At 28.2% G+C, this 20,647-nt stretch overlaps 2 protein-coding genes across 2 annotated transcripts; one reads left to right on the forward strand and one right to left on the reverse strand.

Annotated features, from left to right (window-relative positions):
• The first annotated feature begins 406 nt into the window (after positions 1 to 406).
• LOC125812299 (uncharacterized) lies at positions 407 to 1,627 on the forward strand. Its single transcript, XM_049491810.1, has 3 exons — positions 407 to 432; positions 693 to 810; positions 1,474 to 1,627. The coding sequence occupies exons 2-3, from the start codon at positions 720 to 722 to the stop codon at positions 1,596 to 1,598; spliced, it is 216 nt and encodes a 71-aa protein (XP_049347767.1). The 5' UTR covers positions 407 to 432; positions 693 to 719; the 3' UTR covers positions 1,599 to 1,627.
• A 1,849-nt stretch (positions 1,628 to 3,476) lies between these two features.
• On the reverse strand, positions 3,477 to 7,795 carry LOC125812291 (U1 small nuclear ribonucleoprotein C-like). The gene is made up of 5 exons (XM_049491800.1): positions 7,620 to 7,795; positions 7,481 to 7,523; positions 4,625 to 4,666; positions 4,262 to 4,529; positions 3,477 to 3,941 (listed from the first exon to the last, which is right to left on the reverse strand). The coding sequence occupies exons 1-5, from the start codon at positions 7,625 to 7,627 to the stop codon at positions 3,700 to 3,702; spliced, it is 603 nt and encodes a 200-aa protein (XP_049347757.1). The 5' UTR covers positions 7,628 to 7,795; the 3' UTR covers positions 3,477 to 3,699.
• Positions 7,796 to 20,647: the final 12,852 nt, after the last annotated feature.

Below are 20,647 nucleotides of genomic sequence, written 5' to 3' on the forward strand. Positions count from 1 at the left end.
AACGTCTCATCTCACACCTCCGCTTTTTAAAACACGGATCTAAACTAATGAGTAATATATCATTTAGGTGTGTTTCTCACACTAACAATAATTTAGATATAAAACTCAAAAAAGTATAATTTAAATATATTTTTGACATTTAACTCTAAATTAAAATGAGCAAATTGCCGTTTATAATAATAATAATAATAATAATAATAAATAACTGATAATTGAGATTTTTGAATTTTGATTTTAAATCTAATTTTATCATAAAATGATATAGGGATCCATAGACCAAAATATTGGGCCGTAACCGGTGCCGACCCGCCCCATTGATAGGCCCTTACACCATGTAAACTGGTGGCACAAACAGCAAACCCATGGATTCATTGAAGTGAAGAAATCAAGAAAACGGAGAAGCAGTAGAATCAGTATTACTTGGGCGACTAGGTAAAATTAATCTAACTATGATGATTGATGAATCAGTTGAATATGAATAATAAGGATTTACGCAATGTATCCTAACTAATTTGAGATTAAGTATAGTTGATTGATTGAGTTTACAGAGGAGGGCAAATCAATTGGATCAGCAATTTTAATTTTTGGTGCTTTTTATTTCGAGTTGATTTACATATGGTACTAGTTTCAAGTCTACTATTAACTTTCCCCGATTGTTGCTAGGTTTTTGAAAATTCTCTTTTGATTTGCAGGAATTGAAGCAGTGTTACAAGGGTAAAATGAAATTCTGGGATTGGTATCTGAAAATTGCTGTTGTTTCGGCCATGATTGGAGGTTCCATGGAGTTTTTCATGATAAAGACTGGATTTTGTATGAAAACTATCCTTTTTTCTCTCTCGTCTTTACTTTTCTACTTCTTTCTGTTCTCATGTATGCCTTAACCCATTATTGATTTCTGAAAAAAATAAAAGGAAAATTGAATATTTATTGCATGGGGCGATTCTTCCCATCTGTTCCATTGCCTATACCTGTTGTTGTTGTTGTTGGTTGTTGGTGGGAGGTGATAGGTATCCCATGTAATTAGTCGAGCTGCACGAAAGTTGGTCCAGACACTATGGTCATAAAAATAAAATGAATGAAAAATGAGAGATTTGCAATGCCAATCATTTTGGAAGTATTTAGTTTTTATTTTTATTTTATCATAATGTATTCTAGAGGACTTGTGGAATGAAATGGACATGAATTCAGTTGAATGGATACAGATGATTCATAAAGCCGATCTGTACTGTGATTGTGGTCTAGTAATTGATCGCAATCATCCCCTACGTTTTAGAGTTCACTGTGATTGGACTTCGGATCTGACTTATACTAAAAGCCTAATTTTGCTCATACATTCTCCCCTTCTTTGTGTCTGTGCTAATGATAATGGTTTAATCTTACAATATCACCATTTTAGAGGTTTGTTCAAGTGTCACCACTTTTTTTCCTCTGAAGAAAAAGTATGCTGCTTATCTTAATAGCGATTTGTATCAGATGATAAGGTGACTGTTCTAGAAGCGGAAAAGAGAGCGTGGGAGAATTCTCCTGAAGCCAAGGCTGTAAGAGACGCTCTTAATCCATGGAGACATCAGGATGCAGAAGCAAGCAAGGATTCTTAACTCTGTCACTTCTGTTAGAGAATTATAAGGTAATTACTAGCTGCTTAACTCTGCTGAGAACTTAACAAGTAAATTAACTCCTTTCTAATATCTAATACTTAATTTTAAGCCAAGTCCTCATTGCAAAACAATGATATCCATCCAACCATAGAATGTAAAACAGGAAAATTTCCTGGTAAAAGTCCTAAAACCGGAATGCAGTCTGACCTGATTTAAACAAGAAGATGTTGCAATTTAGTCAAATGAACTAGTTCTTTCACCGCCCTATTCAATTGGTTCACAACCAAAACAACAGGATTTTTGGATATGTATGTCTTTAATTGGTTTTTGCTTCCCTTCAATAAATATTTGATAATTTCCTAAACAGTAACCACAAGTGGTATGTTAGAGTTGCTGTAATCAAAAGGTCAAGCAACTATTTAGCAGTTAGCGATGAAACTTATCTATCGGCAATGAAGAGAAGGAAGAGATGTTCTATAAACTTCATAGGACACATTTGACCTGTGTGAAGATTATGACACTGAGGGACTATTCTTGATGTTATATTGATGAAATTATGTCTCTTTACAGGCAATTCTCAAATGGCTTTGAAGGAAAATTTTGAGCTTGCTCTTATTGATGTTTCTCATCGATGTTTGTTGAAGAGCGTGTTACAACTTACAACTTACAACTGATTGTTTCACCAGCTTGGTAGCCATTTCACTTAGCATATGATGGACAAGTTCTACGAAGGCAATTGGGCATATTTCAAATTGTAGAACTAGTGGAACCCTACTTGTTGTTTTCCTTGCTCTCTCAAGATTTTAGTTATTTGCTTTCCTGGATCTGCGTGGGTAAGAGAAACAATCAGTTGCACCTCTGAGAAATATAGTGGACTAGATAGCCATTTGACGATATGTATTTGTTCCACTAATGTTTGTTTTTCTCCCCCTTATTGTGTGTGGGAGAGGGTTGATTTATACCTTTGCTCCTCTCATAGTTCCTTAAAACGTTGAACCACAGAACACTATTCTCGCGATCTTCCTCATTTTATGCAGGAACCAAGAATATCGCATGGAATGGCTGCATCATGACCCAAGATTTATTGGGCGTTCACCTCTGATCGCAACCTTAGTAGATGTAGATTAAGGCGATAGAGCTGGAGAACTTAACCTTTCCTTTTGAATACTTTGGATTAATCAAGAGTAATGTACCTCTGTTGTACTCAGTTTTTATGATCTCAGTGAGATAATTAGCTCACTGGTGAATAAGGCTTCTTTGCTTTGCATTCAAAGTCTGGCGTAGCTCCTTGTTGCATGTTGTTTCAGAGGTCTCCAAGTAGTTTAAGTAACTAGTGAAAATGTTCCTTGGGAATTTGAGTTGTGCTGTTCAATTGCCTGAGATAATTCTTTTCAGTCCTCAGAGGTGTTAAGTCCGTATTAATTAATTGAACCAATAGCTCATCTAGAATTATAAACACCAATAAGTTTACGACCCATATTTTCCGAAAAGCATAACTCAAACAAAATTAAGTTCAGATCTTGAATTTATCTTAAATTCATCCGTGTAGAACTGTTGGTTCTTGAATTGGTTAGCTATGTGATGTTATATAAGGGTAGAGAAATGCATGAATATGACCTTTGTTCGTTTCCTCTGACTTGCTAGTATGACGAATCCTAAACTAATAGATTCGTAGAGAAATGCATGAATATGATCATTGCTCGTTTTCTCTGCACTTGCTAACGATATAGTATGATGAATCCTAAACTAATAGATTCCTGTAACCCGCTAAACATGAACAATAAGATGAAGGATTAACTTTACCATCAGTCTATTGGTAGAATAAAACTGACAAGAAGTCCAAAGGTTCCTTTTTGAGATTTAAGGTACAATACATAAGAACCAGCAAATACTCGGTAGATCAGATGAAGGACCCAATAGTCTTCCTAGAATCAACTCAAGAAGCAAAAGTTCTCTTCTCGACAATTATCAGGAGAACTTGATGATGTTCAGTACTGGTACTCATTAAGAAGCCATTGTTCCCTTGCCATTTCATCCAAAACCATAATATCTTACTGAGAACACAGAAGATGGTCAAAATATCACTGGCTTGAGCACAAACTTAGCTGGTTGTTGTTGTCCCATTAGCAGAAGAGGCAGCAATTCCATTGGGATTTGGCTGGTACATTGATTGTGTAGCAGGAAAAGGGGCGCTGCCTAGATTAGATGGAGGGGTTCCACCTGGAACACCTACAAGGGGGTTCAGTGCAGGAGGAGCTGGAAGAGCATTGGGTTGCATCGGCAAGGATGCAACAGGTGGCATCTGCCCTGCAATTGGTGCAGTTGGAGGTACCGCTGAATAACCTAAAAAGGACATCAAGAAGTTAAGATCAGAGTAATCTTGTTTCCACTTGATTGATCATTAACCTGCAGTAAGTGTAACAAACTATCTACAACACTTTGATTGACACCAAGCATTAACTTCCGAAACTGATGAAAATGCCTCAACCTAAACTGTGGGGGTGGGGCGTGCTTCATAACAGTAAGCCCATCATAAAATACCTACAGAAGGATATTATCCCACTCAATGTACAAAATGAAAAAAACAGAGTCTGATAAACATAGATACCAACACGTGGTAGAAAATATTGAGGAATCTCCAAACAAATTGCATGGATTTGTACCTGGAGCACCAAGAACTGGAATTGGCAAAATGGGAGGTCTGGCACCTGCCATTAATTGTGGGGGCATCGCTCCTGGAACAGGCAGCATAGGAGGTGGCATCATAGGTAGGCGAGGTCGTTGACCAGGGAAAGCAGCAAGATGTTGATTATAAGCTGCACCTATTTGTTGGTAGGCTACTGCCTGCCCAAGGCGCTCCTTGATTTTCTGATCTATCAGAATCTGTGTTTGCTCCTCCTCAAGCTTCAAGTAATAAGATCGGACATTAGCCTGAAAACAATTTCTAGCATTAGTAGCATCACAGAGAACATGACATTCACGCTAGGAGACAGGATTGTCAGAAAAGTTGCAAAATATGAACACACCTTGTGTTTGTAACCAGCATTATGCTGTTTTCTGACAGAAGGCTGAGAATTTAAAAAAAACGTTAAAGAAAATCAGATCTCCAAGTAGAGTTACCTTTCTCAATAAATAAATAAAATCAGACCTCAAGCAACAAGAAGCAGAGGATAATCTAAAACCGTTTCAGATCATTCACACAATAGAATGCACAACTACCAGGAGTTTTGTTTGAACAGGTAGAACTCCCAGGAGTTGCAGAAAAAGATACACTTCGTGCAGCAAAATTACAAGTACCACTATAACGTATGAAGAATATTTGCATCAAGACGTTCTTGTTTACTGATCAAAAAGAGAAAAAAAAATTAGTATCAAGACTTGTTCAGCTGATCTCTAGTCACCAATAAAATTTAAAAAATGAAAGCAGTAACAGGGATGTTTTACATTTCCCAGTTTGGAAGATACACCATACTATCAAGTGATTGATGTGCTGGGTTTTGATAAATAAGAACATCATTCGGAAAAAGCGCAGATTTTCACTGTGCAACAAATTATTGCTTAAGACTTAAGATGCTGAATGACTTCAACATTGAATCTATTCTATAAGATTAGCTTTCACACACGTGTTGATTCTTTGCACCAACAACTGCTTCAAAATTCTGGCTGCAACCACACTAGTTTCACCCCTACAGTCAACGCATTAAGCCAGGATACAGTACATATCAAATGAGTCTTTCTTATAGTTTATTTTTTGCACCAAGGAAAAAGTCATAATATGTTGAGAGTGAACTTTGAACACACACCTTTGATATCAAATGAGTTCTTTTACAACTTCTCTTTTGTTATTACAACACCTCCTACACATCAATTGCTTTAGGATGTATGAATTCTCAAGTTCTACAAAATTACTTTTTAGGAAAAAAGAATGTGCTTTGTTCCTAATTTAGTAGTGGTTGTCTTCTTTCCTGAACAACAGATAAATTTAATAGTGGACACTGGACACCTTCTTTGTAAATTCCCCAAAAGATTTTTAGATAAACCAGCTATCAATCTTCTAATTTTTTTTTGGGAGAAATGAATTGAGCTTAGCTATCAAACTTGTACTTCGTCTTTTCTTCTTATATGAAATATGAATTGCCTCAGAATCATTGCAGTCGACATCATTGATTCTCTTGTATGACAATTAAATTACCCCTACCTATGTGATTCTGTATATATTCATGCTTGTGGCTTACAGCCTTCAAACTATCTGATTAAAGGTCAATGTTACTTTCCAACTGACTCAGAAAATTTGTATATTCTTTTATTCCATTCAAAATGCTATAAAGTACTAAAATAACTACTGGCTCATGCTGTGATTCGAATCCTCGGCTTTATCATCACAAATTAGCGCATCAGTTCTGACTAAAATCCAGTGCCAGAATCACAGGGATCAAACTTCCACTATCATCCCAATCCATGTCTTGTCTGCAGTCAATGGTTTGACTCAAACCCTTATCTTGATTGATTCAATAGTAAATTGCCATTTTGACATCCAAATCTGTTATGTGTTCTACTATACATCATCTTCTAAAGAAGAAAGAGCAAAAACTTATTTACTACAATTTGACGTGACAAAAGCTTCCAAAGAAACTTGGTTGATAAATCCTTTGGCAAGTCATCATTGAGGTGCATAGAAATAGAAATGGAATGGCTATAAAAAGATTTAAGAGCTTTGTTTTTTTTTCTTTCAAAAAGATAGTTATCAAGATGTAAGAGCTTTATACTCTTTCATGCTATACTGTCACATTAGTTCAGCCTAGCTGGTGTAAGATGCCCACTAAAGAAGCAACTAATTATAAACTAAATAGACAGCAGTAGTAAAAGATATATGATATAGAATGCTATTGCATCATGTGCTAGACTACTAGTTGATGATCTGCAACTTATTTGCATATATGAATAGGACAAGTGGAAATCAATTACAAAGCACTTTTTGTTTACAGGCAATCCAAATAGTTCCATATTCTAATGATATTTCAGTTCTCCATCACATTAGATAATTAGCTTATATTCAACCCCTTTAGTTGCAATCTGCTCTCTTCCCATTTCTAGATGGACCTCGAAAGTCCATGTGTGGTGGAGTAATTATTTGAACAGATGCCTCATGAAACTTCATTAAATGTGGTAACTCCTTTGCCAACTCTGGAAGCATTATTTGTGGGATGAGGACCAGGCTTTCCACTGGTCCAATCAAACTCTAAGTCTAAGCCGTAATTGCTGATAACCCCAACTAGAAATTTCGTTTACGTTCAAGTCATAAAACACCTCAGCTGTGCTTAGCATTGTAAAAGATCCAACACATGATAAACATGCAATGTTTAACCTAGGACATACCATGAGACAGTTCTTGCATGTTAAAATGGAAATTGAATTTTAAGTAGTAGCTGTTCTTTCCATAATCTTTCCTCAGTAATGCCCTCTTTCTCAAACTAAAAAGTTTTCACCTACTATACAACAATTCTCATTAGGACTATTATCTTTTCTTGTATCCTCGAAGACACTTAACACAATCCATAAGCATATATCTCAAGTCTTAACTTGGCAAATTACGCCGACTCAAACATTTTAATATTGGACAAACAGACTAATTAATCAAAACAATAAATTTAGATTTATTTGCTAATTAAATGCATTAAGTGTAGTTGGAGACTACAAACTATACTTGCCAAAAAAATCAAACTACCGACCATAAGCTGTTTGAAAGTTTTGATGAATTTATGAAATTAGTGTTCTAATTTCAACATACAATACACAATGCTACCATTAGAATAGAACAGAAAGTAGAACATATCACAACCTTAATTCACAGTGAAGCTTAAAAATAGAATCAGAAAACTCACCGAATCATGTGTCAAGTAAGTGTCACAATAGTCACAGTAATACCTGAAAAATCACAGAAATGATCAATGATAGAACTGAAATCGACAAAATGAAATATAAAACCGAAAAAAAAATTAGCTGAAAAATTATTGTGCTTACCGAGGCATTGATTTAACAAAAGGAAAGAAGTTATTTTGCCAATGAAATTGGCGAATTCTGTACAAAAGTTATTCGCCGGGAAGGTCGTCGGAGAATTGTAACTGATATGAACTCAGATTAATCGACGGCAACGAAAATGGAATTCGGATTACTACTACTGGATTGAAGCCTAGAAGATCTAGTAGACCAATTTTTCGTCTTTTTAAGGTAAGCCCATTAGCCCAAATTTTAGTATGGAAAGGCGAACGGTTTAGCCCATTGAAGAAACACATTGTCGGGTCCTCACTCAACTCTTTTGGGTCATTTGTTCACTCTATTTTGAAAGGGGAACTTTCACAAATATCAACTATAATAAATTTAATTATGCTTCATAGCTATAATTTGTATATTTACGGATTGTAGTTATAGTTTAAGTTGTCTTGTTTGTATAATTCACGGGTGAGTTTGTATAATTCGTGGATACAATTGTATAATTCAGCTATAATTTTATATAAACTCGAAATAATAAATTTATACAAACACAAACAACTGAACTTTAAGCAGTTATACAAATTATATTACACAAAATTACATTATACAAAAGTTATACAAATTATATTATACAATTTCGAATTATACAAACGTGCGAATTATACAAAACTAAAAAACTGAGCAGCATAATTATAGCTAAAAGTAGATCGCAAATTGTATTAAGGCAAACTGTAGTCATATTAACTAATAAACTAGTATATGTTTACTTATCCGCATATTTTTTCCATTTTGAAAATAGACAAGAAAATCTTGATCAGGTGATAAAAGACCGTCCACCTTTAATGTTAATATGTGTTCTGGTCTCAAAGAAGTAAAAATATGGGAGCTTTTTAGGGAGGAGTAAAAGAAAAATAGGAAAAAATTAAGATTTTGCACGAATTACATCTATTCTAGGGGTGTGTGGGGGTCAAAATATCTTTAGCTATGATCTAATTTCACAAAGGATAAGTTCAATAGGAGTAAATTATGTTTTTAAGACATAACTTTGAGGATTTTGAAACTGAATTTATGCTTCTATATGAATATATGTTCAATAGGAAATAAGTTATGAACTTCTTAAGGAATAACGTTCCTAAGGAAAAAGTTAATATAAGGTGTAACTTATGAGTTATGAAATTCTTAAAGCATAACGTTCTAAAACTGAATTTATGTCTCTGTGAGCATAACTGAACTTATGCCTCTAACGACATAAATTATGTATGAATTAAGCGACATAACTTGTTATGCCTTATAAGAGGTATACACATTTTGTTATATTATAATACAAAAACACAAACTTTAAATATGGTTATTCGTACGAATGACTTCCCAAAAAAATAAGATGCAAGAGTTTTCATAATTTCATTCTTTTATCATAATAATTTCTAACAAAAAGTGACTTTTTTTCTGTTACAAATTTAATATTGATAAATCTAGAAATTTATGTAGAGCATTTGAACTTTCTTGAATTACTTCTTTTTCAGAATCAAAAAAATTGTGCAATACACACTTATCTATTCACAAATAAAATAAATATGATATTAAATAATAATTATAAAATTACCTCAGACATCATCTAAGTAATTTTATTTTTGTTCACATAATATTAATTTCTAGAAGTAAGTAACCACACCTAAACCCAAGTGAATTCCTTTGTATATGTGTTGATAATGTAATGCTTTCGCAAGTCACAACCATATTATAATTAGTGAAATTTAATTTAAGAATGACATGCATGTCTGTGAAAAGTGGATAAACAGTGACAATTTAACCTTCAATTACAAACCAAACCATGTGATATGTTTTTTATAGCCAACAACTACAATTTCACAAAAAGCAAGTGGATGAATGCAAATGAGTCCCCACTTAAAAGATATAAGGTCAAGCACTTAACCAAAAAAAATCCCCCACCATCTATGGAGTAATCATTATACTAATTAGCTTAAGCAAAGGTTAATTAATTTAATTAATTAACTAGCCATCTATCTATCTTTATATTATAAATAAAAGATCACATAATTCCATTTGCCATTTAGATAATAATGGAATGTTGTGGAAGTACAAGTGAAGATCAGAAGTGTTGTAATTTTTTTCTATTGGAAGATAGTGGTGACTCTCATCAATTTGATGATTCCAAGAATATTCACCAAGAAAATTGTGAATATTATGAAGTTGAGGATGATGCAGAATCAAGCAATTATGAAACCAAGGATGATCTTGGAAATTCACAAGAAGTGATTAGTGGCTTTGAAGAAGTTAATTATGATGAAGAAGATGATGGACACAAATGTAGCATAAAAAAAGAGGTTTGTAAAGATATTGTGGAAGAGAAAGAAGAAGAAGAAGAAGAAGAAGAAGATGTATCAAGTAGTAGGGCTATAAATATGGAAGACGATGAAGTGGAAAGAAATAGGCTATTCTGGCAAACTTGCTTTGAAGTAGGTTATCCATGAGCTACTACATTTGTTTTTCATCATCCGATTCAGTATCAGTATTGGAACCCGACTAATCTGAATTCGTGTCATGTAAGGACATATGGGAGAAAGCTCCCTATCAAGTTTTTTTTTTTTGCATACCAAGAGTTTAAATCCGAGATTTTTAATTAAGAAAAGAGCAGCACATTCGTCGCATCACATTTTATTGCATGTTTTTATATTTATCAGTACTATATTATTTCTTCTTTAAACATATTTTATCTGCTTGTGGTTGAAAATTTGTGTTTATATTTTGTCCTAATTTTTGGATATTTCGTTGCTTTTGTTCAGTCCATATATAGAAATGATATGACATTTATAAAGAGATTAAAATTATACCATTCATTCGTATCTTATTTTAAAGAGATATCCTTGATCACTCTCTCTGAGCTCTTATTGTTTATTATTAAAATTAAATTAATGAACAATTTATAACTAGCTATTTAGTACTTTAGTCTTTAGTTAGTATCGCCACTAAAATTTGGCACTAGGTCACCCGACATTATATATATAATTTTTAAAATTTATTTTATACATAAAAATACTTACTTTGATATAATTTCTAAATATTACTTATACTTTTTCATAATTTTTATCTTTTAACGTATATTTTCAAGTTTTTTGAGACTTGAAATTTTGAATGGTCCAATAATAGTTATAGTCCATAGATATTAGTAACTCTAATAAAACTCAATTCATAGTCAAATCAATACTAATGCTAACAAAAAAAGTTAATTCAACACTAAGAATGACAATAATATTGAATATTTGTTCTTTAGTTTTACATTAGTTTAGACATTTTAAAATACATAACCTAATTTTAATTTTTTAAAATATTTAATCATGTAATTAATACTTATTAGACTTATTTTAACATGATTTAGTACTTTTAGATTATGATCATTTTCATTATGACTTATTAATTTGCAATATTTATTTTTTATGATTTCATTATTATTATTTTTTGTTGAATATTTTAGTGTCATGACTTATCTCATATTTTGTCTTATTTTCTTAAGAAACACATTAGATAGTTGTATTTTGGTCGGTTAAAGAAATATTTGGAGCACAAGTTAATTATATGTTTGTATGAATATTTTGCCGAAAAAATCCGAAAATTTGAAAAAAATATGAGGTTTATTAGTTTGGTTTGATTTATAAATTAAAAAATTCGACACAAATGGTTTGGTTTAATATTTGAAAAACCTGAACCAATTTGAAAAAATCCGAGGTTGAAAAGCCCGAAAGAACTCGAGTTTTATTAGTTTGGTTTAATTTATAAATTAAAAAAATCGCCAAATGGTTTGATTTGATATTTAAAAAACTCGAACCAACCCGATCATGTACACCCCTAACAGTGTCTATGCGTCCGAAAACATAAAATATTGATTATCTAAACAATACTAAAAACATTTCTTTTTTTCGGAAATGATGTTCTGAATTTTGGGCTAAAGACTTGTAATATAAATTTTGAGCTATTTTGCAATATAATGTAAGATTATTAGAGTATATATTATTTGTAAATTTCATAATTTTTCAAATTTTGGGGCATAACTTCTCCATAAATTATGGGGGTGTTATTAGTCCATGTGATAACAGAATCTTTATTAACAACAAAAGTCGTAATGGCAGGTAACAAATTTGATTATGCTTTTGAAGTCACATTAATTAAGGAGTATACTACTCATAAAAATAATTAGTTGACTTTGACGTTTATGTCATAAAATCCATAGTTTAATTATTTCTCTTTAATCAATGATTGCCAATCTGCATGCACTAATCGGCAAGTTAACGTGTTGAAAATATTCCATGAATCCAATGTGGGAAAAAAAAATCTTAAGCTTGTATGCTTGAGTCTCCTCGACCAAGTATGTCAAATTATTTGTTAACGGTTCGAGATTAATTGATGCTTTAGGCGTTTTTACGCTCATTAAACAAATAATAAATACAAGATATAGTTTATTAAGTTACTCTTATTTAGTAACTAGATATGGGACCCCGTGCCAGCACGGGGCCCAATATATGTTACTGTTTCTGTTTTAATTTATGTGGTACATATGAAATTTGAAGTTAATCAATTTTTTAGTATGTTTTTATATATTTTAAGTTGCTAATTATTTGTATTTAAAGTATGTTTTACGTAAATATATTAGAAATCACAATAATTAACAAGTTAATATAAAAAAAAACTTTAAAAAAATTCATTGACTTTTGAAAATTCATTTGTATCACATAAATCAGGACCAAGTAATATATATGAGAAATACATAAAACGTACTATAACTCACAATAATTAGCAACTTAAAATATCTATATATCTATATTTCTCCCAATTTATGCGGTATAGATGAAATTTTGAAAGTTAACAAAAACTTTTTATATGTTTTGAAATATTTTAAGCTATTAATTATTATGATTTATAATACTTTTTACATAAAAAAATTATTTATATAAAGTATAAAAGAAAAAATTAAGAAAAAGGAAACATAAATGTCAACAGGAGTCCAATCTATGTTAATTTCTATGTTTTAATTATTGTAATACCGATTGAATTTGGAGAGCCAACTAAAAATTTTTAAAGGATTTTTTTTATAAATTTTAAGTTGTTAATTATTATAATTTATAATATTTTTATTAATTTTAAACCAATATATGTTTTTCTCTGTCTCAATTACATGAGACATATGGAATTCGGAGAGTCAACTAAAATTTTAAAATATGTTAAGTTGTTAATTATTATACCTTATAGTACTATTACGTGATTTTCAAATAAAATATGTATTTTTTAATTTCAATTTATATGTCATTGATATAATTACATATATTAAGTAATGAAGAATTAATGTGTAAATTATGTGACACCTATGAATTTTAGAGTGTAAATCAAATTAGTTATATGATTTTTTTTTTAAAAAGCGGTTAATTATTACAATTTATAATACTTGTTATATATTTTTTAAATGATATATATATATATCTTTATGATATTGATATTAGTATTATAATAAATTAAATTTTATTATTTTAAATTTATGATCTCAATTGTCAGCCTATGCCACATTATAAAATGTTCCAAAGTAGATATCAGATTTACAAAAATGTCGATGCCAGCTAAAGTAATAAAATAACATCTAAGGGCATGAACCTATATATGTATATATAAAGCTGAATATTGACAATTTGATGTGGCATCTCTCTATGACCAATATTTCTATTCATCTTTTTTTTCCTTTTTTTGACATTATCTTTGTTTTGTATTTTTTATTTGTATTTAAAAAAAAAAGTATTTATGTCATACCCGATTAATTATGCCCTTTATAACATCCATTACACTAATATAGATTTAAGTAAATGAAAATGGAAGATGAAAAGATAAAAACTATTAATTTTTTATAACTGTTTATAATTATTTAGCCTATAAAATAAAATAAAAAATAGTTGAGCATTTGTAACAAATAAGAACAAATTTCTTCACTTTGGCTCTTCTTCTTCTGACGATAATGATCAATATATGGTATCAACTTTTGTCGCTAAGATGTCCATCAAATTTCTAGGTCATGTGACTTTTTTAACAAAAGAGAAAGAGAGAATATCTCATGATTCTTGTGAAGACATTGATGTAAAGAAATAGATTATGTAACAAAAAATTCTTTTCAAAATAAAAGACTTTTTGAAAAAATGTTTATTCCTCCTACAAGGAGAGAAAATTCATTGTGGTTGAAAAATTTATAAGAAGCCTGATTAGTGTTTCAAAGGGTAAGAAAAATTATTTGGAGAAAAAATCATTCTATTTATGGAATTCGTATCAAATTAGGAGGAGAACAAACAAAAATTTATTTTGTAATTTGAAAAGAGAGAAAATTAGATATTATTTCTTTCAACCTCATTATTCTTCTAATTTCTTTCTTCTTTTATTTTGTCTTGATTTTTTGTATCTTTAATTAAAGTTTTTTTTTCTTATTTATCTTTAATTAAAGTTTATATATATTTTCTTAAAAAAGAATTTAAAAAGATGATCATATTTAGTTCCTTTCCTCATCAATGCTATTAATCTCATAATTAGTGTTATTTATATTATTTTCTTAATTACTTTTTTTTCTTTCATTTAATTATTTATTTGAAGAAATTAGTTATTATAACTTTATAAGAATTACAGATGTATTTTTACATAATTGATTTGTTATTTTTAAAATTTTTGGATCATTCTTCATCTTAAAGTTTCTATCTATATGTAATAATAAAGCTAAAATAGAAAATGTGGGGTGACACCTTCTTAGCAGTAGATACTTATTTATTCTGATCAATGTTTCTGACATTTTTTGTTATTTTTTCCTTAAAATAATTGCTGCCTCGATTTTTAGTTTTAGTTTTATTTTTTTAGCATTTTCTAATTTTAAAAGACTGAAAAATTTATATTGAAAATTTACAAAATATAAAAAATCATTTATTTAACTCCTATCATCATCAATATTATTATTAATTTGGTTTACTTCTTTTCTTAATCTTCATTTCATCATTAATGTAGTTTATATCATTTTCTTAGATATATATATATATATATATATATATATATTTGTGACATTTCTTAGAAGTTAGGATTACTATTTATTTAATTTTTAAAATTTTTGAATTCTTTTGTCATACTAAATACAACATGTTTTATTATAATTACATTTAATATATTAATCAATATGTTGTACGAATGAAAAGAAAATTATCATTTCACAAAAACAAAGGTTAAAATATAATTTATTATGATTAAGGAAAGATAAAATTATTATTCCAATATCCATAACCATATATAATACATTAAAAATTAATTGAAAAGCTGTAAATGAAAAAGGAATCACCATTTAAGGAATCATTATTTTTGAATTTTTGGATCATTTCTTCTTGTAAAAGTTTCTATCCATACGTAACAATAAAGTTAAAATAGAAAATGTAGTGACACCATTCTTACTAATAGATAGTTATTTATTTTTATTAATTTTTTTTTAACAATTTTGGTTATATTTTTCTTTAAAATAATTATTGCCTCTATTTTTTTTTTTAAACATTTATTTGTAATTTTAAAAGATTGGAAATTTTATGTTAAAAATTTTAATAATAGAAAAAATGATTTATTTAACTTTTATCATCATCAATACTACTAATTTTTTGGACGTTTTTTCTTAATCTTCATCTCATCATTAATGTTATTTATATAATTTTGTTTAATCACTTATTTTTTCTTTTTTAACTCTTTTATATATATAAAGTTGGATATGTAAATGATGATGTGACATTTCTTAGAAGTTAAGATTACTATTTATCTAATTTCTCCATTTTTTGAGTTCTTTTGTCATACTAAATACAATATGTTTTATTATAATTACATTCAATATAGTAAACAACATGTTCTAGGAATTAAAACAAAATTATCATTTCAGAAAAATAAATGTTAAATTATAATTTTATTATGATTAAGGAAAAATAAAGATATTAATTCAATATCCCATAACCACATTCAATACATTAGAAATTAATTGGATATAACTGTAAATGAAAAATGAATCACGATTTAAGGAAAATAAATGTTTGCAATACCATAATAATTAAGGAGAGAGTAAGATATTATTTTAATATCCTAATTCAGAACTTTTAATCTACTACTCAATTAAAAATAAAATGCATTTAATAACATGAAAACGTTATTAGTTTAATATTTTTTCTCATTGTACTAATTCAATTCAATCAAACTTAATTTTAAAGATAAAATAACAGCTTCATTTTAATTGTTGTCAATATATTTCAAAAAATTATCGTGAAAAGGCTTTTGTTGCACCTTATTTTAATTTTCATATACTATTATTATTTTTTCTGTCATTTTTCAATGAATTTTTATTTCGATTTAAAATTTAATGTTTATTCTTAAAACTCTGTTGGTACAAATTAAGGTGGAGTAGAATATAATAAATGATGATTCTTCTACTAAATAAGAAGATATAACGAAATTGAAAGGGTGAAGGTTTTTTTTTTAAATGGATAGGAAATTCTATTAAGGTATCATTACGTCATTATTCCATATATTTTTAATATAAATTTCATTTGTTGATGCATTTGTTTAGTACTCCCTATGTCCCTGATTACTTGTTTACTTTTCCTTTTATAGTTGTCTCTAATTACTTGTCCATTTTGACAAATCAAGAAAGAATATTTTTTTACCTATTATCCCCTCAATTAAATGACTAATTACTTTGAAAATTGCAGAACTTTTCATCTACTTCATAATTAATATGGGTAAAATGATAAACTCACTATGTCATTAATTGATTTCTTAATAAATGTGTAAATTTAAAAGTGGACAAGTAATTAGGGACAGAGGGAGTATTACAGTGTTATTTGACATTATGAGATATTTCTTAGACATTTAAGGAGAATGGTAGACCGAAATATATTATATATTAAAGGATGAACTTCATGCAATGGAAGAATTTGTTATTAGCACATATATTTTAACTTATTTGATAAAAAATATATTCTTCCTCATTTAATAGATGTAAAATTTGTGAAGCTTTATTTTTTTTCACAATCTTCATATTATTAAGACAAATAATAATATTACGATTAAACAACAAAGTAAATATAAAATTCATCAAAAATATCTAATTTAAAACAAAAAAGTAAAATTTAAATGGGTCTACTATAGAATTCCTAGAAATCCAACTTGAAAAATTATGTTAAAAATGGAAAATAAAAAGTGAAATAAATTTAATTGAGGGTTATCCTTCGTCTGTCCCATTTTATGTGAGACATTTTATTTCTCGAGAATCAAATAGTTTAAGTTTAACCATAAATTTGCGTATGATATCTTCATTTTTTTTTAAAATTTGGAGAAATTAGATAAATAGTAATCTTAGCTTCTAAGAAATGTGACATCATCATTTACATATCCAACTTTTATATATATAAAAGAGTTAAAAAAGAAAAAATAAGTGATTTAAGAAAATTATATAAATAACATTAATGATGAGATGAAGATTAAGAAAAAACGTCAAATAAATTAGTAGTATTGATGATGATAAAAGTTAAATAAATCCTTTTTTCTATTATTTAAATTTTTAACATAAAATTTCCAATGTTTTAAAATTAAAAATAAATGTTAAAAATAAAAATAAAAATGGAGGCAATAATTATTTTAAAGAAAAATATAACCAAAATTGTCAGAAAATTAATTCTTCATGTGAGTTGTTGTATATGTAGAAAGGCACGTGTACAATTAATGAGGCACAATTAATTTTATAGTACAATTTGAAATGTTTTGTGTACAACATGGTAGTGCCGTGTTCGTGCTTTAAGTGTCAATTCTAATAAGGAGCAAAATGAGTAATAATAATAATTCTAATAAGGAGTAATGAGTAATAATAATAATTGCAATGTTAGTCCTTCTAAGTAATGAGTAATAATAATAATTGCAATGTTAGTCCTTCTATTAATGTACAATTCTTTTTGCACGTTGTACAATTAATTAATGCAGTCAAAAGTTAATGTACAAAATTGTATGCATGTTGTACAAGAGTATTAATGCAGTGTTGGTCCTTCTAAGTCTCACTTCTAAATAAGAGTAAAATATAATTTAAGTTCAGTAAGCAATATATACACAAATGCACGTTTCATGTTATTAAATGCGGTAATTTTGTTACACATATTAAATACAGTCTTTATTATTGAAATGAAAATTAATTAAAAGTCCATGTAAAATAATGAAAAAAAATCAACTAACTACCTACTAACTTCCCAATTCTATCTTAAATTAAAAAACTGCTGGAATTTATTTTTTTATTATAAACTAATTTAAATTTTTCAAATTAATTTTTTAGTAATTAAAATTCTGAATTATTAATGAAAAAAAATCAACTAACTACCGACTAACTTCCCAATTCTATCTTAAATTAAAAACTGCTAGAATTTCTTTTTATAAACTAATTTAAAAAATTCAAATTAATTTTATAGTAATTAAAATTGTCAATTATTAGGTTTAAAAAATATTATATATATCAAAAGAAAAGAATTGCTATCCTATTTTTTAAATCTACCGCCTACAATTTTTCACTCTTCTTTTGTCTTTGTTCTCTTTGTTCTCAAATCTCAATAATGGTGAAGAAATGGCTTGATACATACTCATATTGATCTTCTTAACATGTTAATGGGACAGACTAATATTTCTACAACAACACTTCTTTAAAGGTATAATGTCAATTTTCTCTCTAAATTTACTTTCATATTTTTCTTAATAGTTTTAAATTTGAAACTTCTTTCTTTAGTTTTTACTTTGACATTGATAGATATTTGCGAAAAATTTCAAGCAACATTTTTGGATTTCTTTCTAAAAAGTTGAATTGCTTAAAATTTAATTTTTTATATCAATTCATGTACCTTTTTATGGAGTTATTTTAAACTATTTGGAAAATAGTTTTGCAAGGATTAAATTCAATTCACCTTCATAGTTTATGGAGTAAATTATAATGCATTTATGATATATGTAGTTTTGCAAATTTACGATGTTTAATAGTTAATAGGACTTCATGTGAGATCTTCAAAAATAGTAATTAGACTTTTATTATTTATGAAAATTTAGGTTGTATATCTCTTTCATATTTGTTTTGTTTTTATTTATTTGTTTGATGTTTGATTCCTCTTTTATCTATCTTTATTTTTTCTTTTTTTAACGGATTGTAGTCATAGCCTCATAGGATCACAGGCAGTGACTTTGTTACATTGCGATATGCAAGGCTTTAGTGTCAAAGGGTACAGAGACCATAAGTCTGAGAAGGTATTTGTAAATTTGACTGAGTAGTATAATATGAATTTCAATTATTAAAATCAGTCTGTACTAATATATGTGATAGATCTTATACATTTTTTGTTTATTCATAATAATCCATATGATTATTCTATCCTCTTATGCTATTTTTACGTATTATGAGTTCTGAAATTTGAGTATTCTTACACAAGTTCGAACATCTCTCTTACTCGGACTCATGAATTGATCAAATCACTTGGATAACAATCATGTTCATTTCTTCATCATACACTTGAATAGATTGAATGAACGCAAATGAACATTTGCATTGGTGAAATCAATGTAGAAATTGATTGTAGGTTATTGTTACTCTAATCAATATATGCTATTTCTTAATATACTTGCAATTCATCCAATGCAATGAAGGCATAGGATTATGAGTAAAATATACTAACATTTTACATTTATTTGTAAATTTATCTAAAATCAATTAAGACTTTTGAATATTTCATATATTATAATTTAAATATTAGTGTTATATTTAACTTTGTTGCAGCAATGTTATCACAAATTTTGATTATATAGATGTTCAAGGTTTACATTGGTAAGAGGTACACTATATCAATCCTGCAAGAAAAACTTTGGTGTTATTATTGTGCAGATACAACACTTTGTATTCAAGAAACATTTCACTTGCTTTTTCTGTAAAAAAAAATTAAAAAAATTATCACAAAAAATAATACAAATTGTATGTTATTTAGAGCTTCAAAATTACTATTAGTTTCCTTTGAAATTTAAGTAATTAGATGATACAACAATAATGTGCAAAAATCAATTTTTTTTTGGGTTTATTAATCAAATGTTATGCACATGACATTAATAAATGAATTTAAAAAATTATAATTTTAAATTTCATGAAATGCTTGATTTTTCTTTATTTACAAGTATGTTTTCAAGGCTCATATCAACAAGAGATTTAAGATAACATAAAATTTATCAAATATGATTTATTTGATTATTATTTTTTTCCATGAAATGTTCTCAATTTTTTTGTTAAAGTTATATCTAAGATTTTGTGTTACTTTGCAGAACTTAAAAGATATATTATGAAATATAACAAAATTTAATGTGTGTTGGGTAGAAATAAAATAGATCAAAATTCAATTTTTGTGAAAATTAAAAGCAATTATTATATGTACAAATTGAAATCATGACATGCTTGATTTTCTTTTGATTATAGATAAGTGTTCAAGACTTTGACATGATTATTGTGCAGATATAATAACACTTAGTATTCAAGTAAAAATTCACTTAACTTTTTCTAATTTTTTAATAAAAAAATCATCACAAAAAATAATACAAATCATATATTATTTAGAGCTTCAAAATTACTATTAGTTTCCTTTGTATAAAGTAATATTCACATTTGAAGAAATGACCAATGAGATCAAGGTTGATAAATAATATTTTAAAATTGAAATAATTAGATAATACAACAATAATGTGCAAAAATCGATTCTAATATCAAGTCATTTGGTAGTTTTAGAACAAAACTAAAACAAAAGAAAAACATTAATAAACAACAAAATTAACTATTTGGAAAAAATTTAAAAATCTCATGCTACAAAATAAATAAAAAAATAAAATAATTAATGAAAAAATAAGAAAAAGAAAAACATTAACAAAGATATAGATAATAATTCTAATAAGGAGTAATGAGTAATAATAATAATTGCAATATTAGTCCTTCTAAGTAATGAGTA

Source organism: Solanum verrucosum, unplaced genomic scaffold, assembly GCF_900185275.1.
Source record: "Solanum verrucosum unplaced genomic scaffold, falcon-dt-bn FXZP01000115.1, whole genome shotgun sequence".
NCBI lineage: Eukaryota > Viridiplantae > Streptophyta > Magnoliopsida > Solanales > Solanaceae > Solanum > Solanum verrucosum.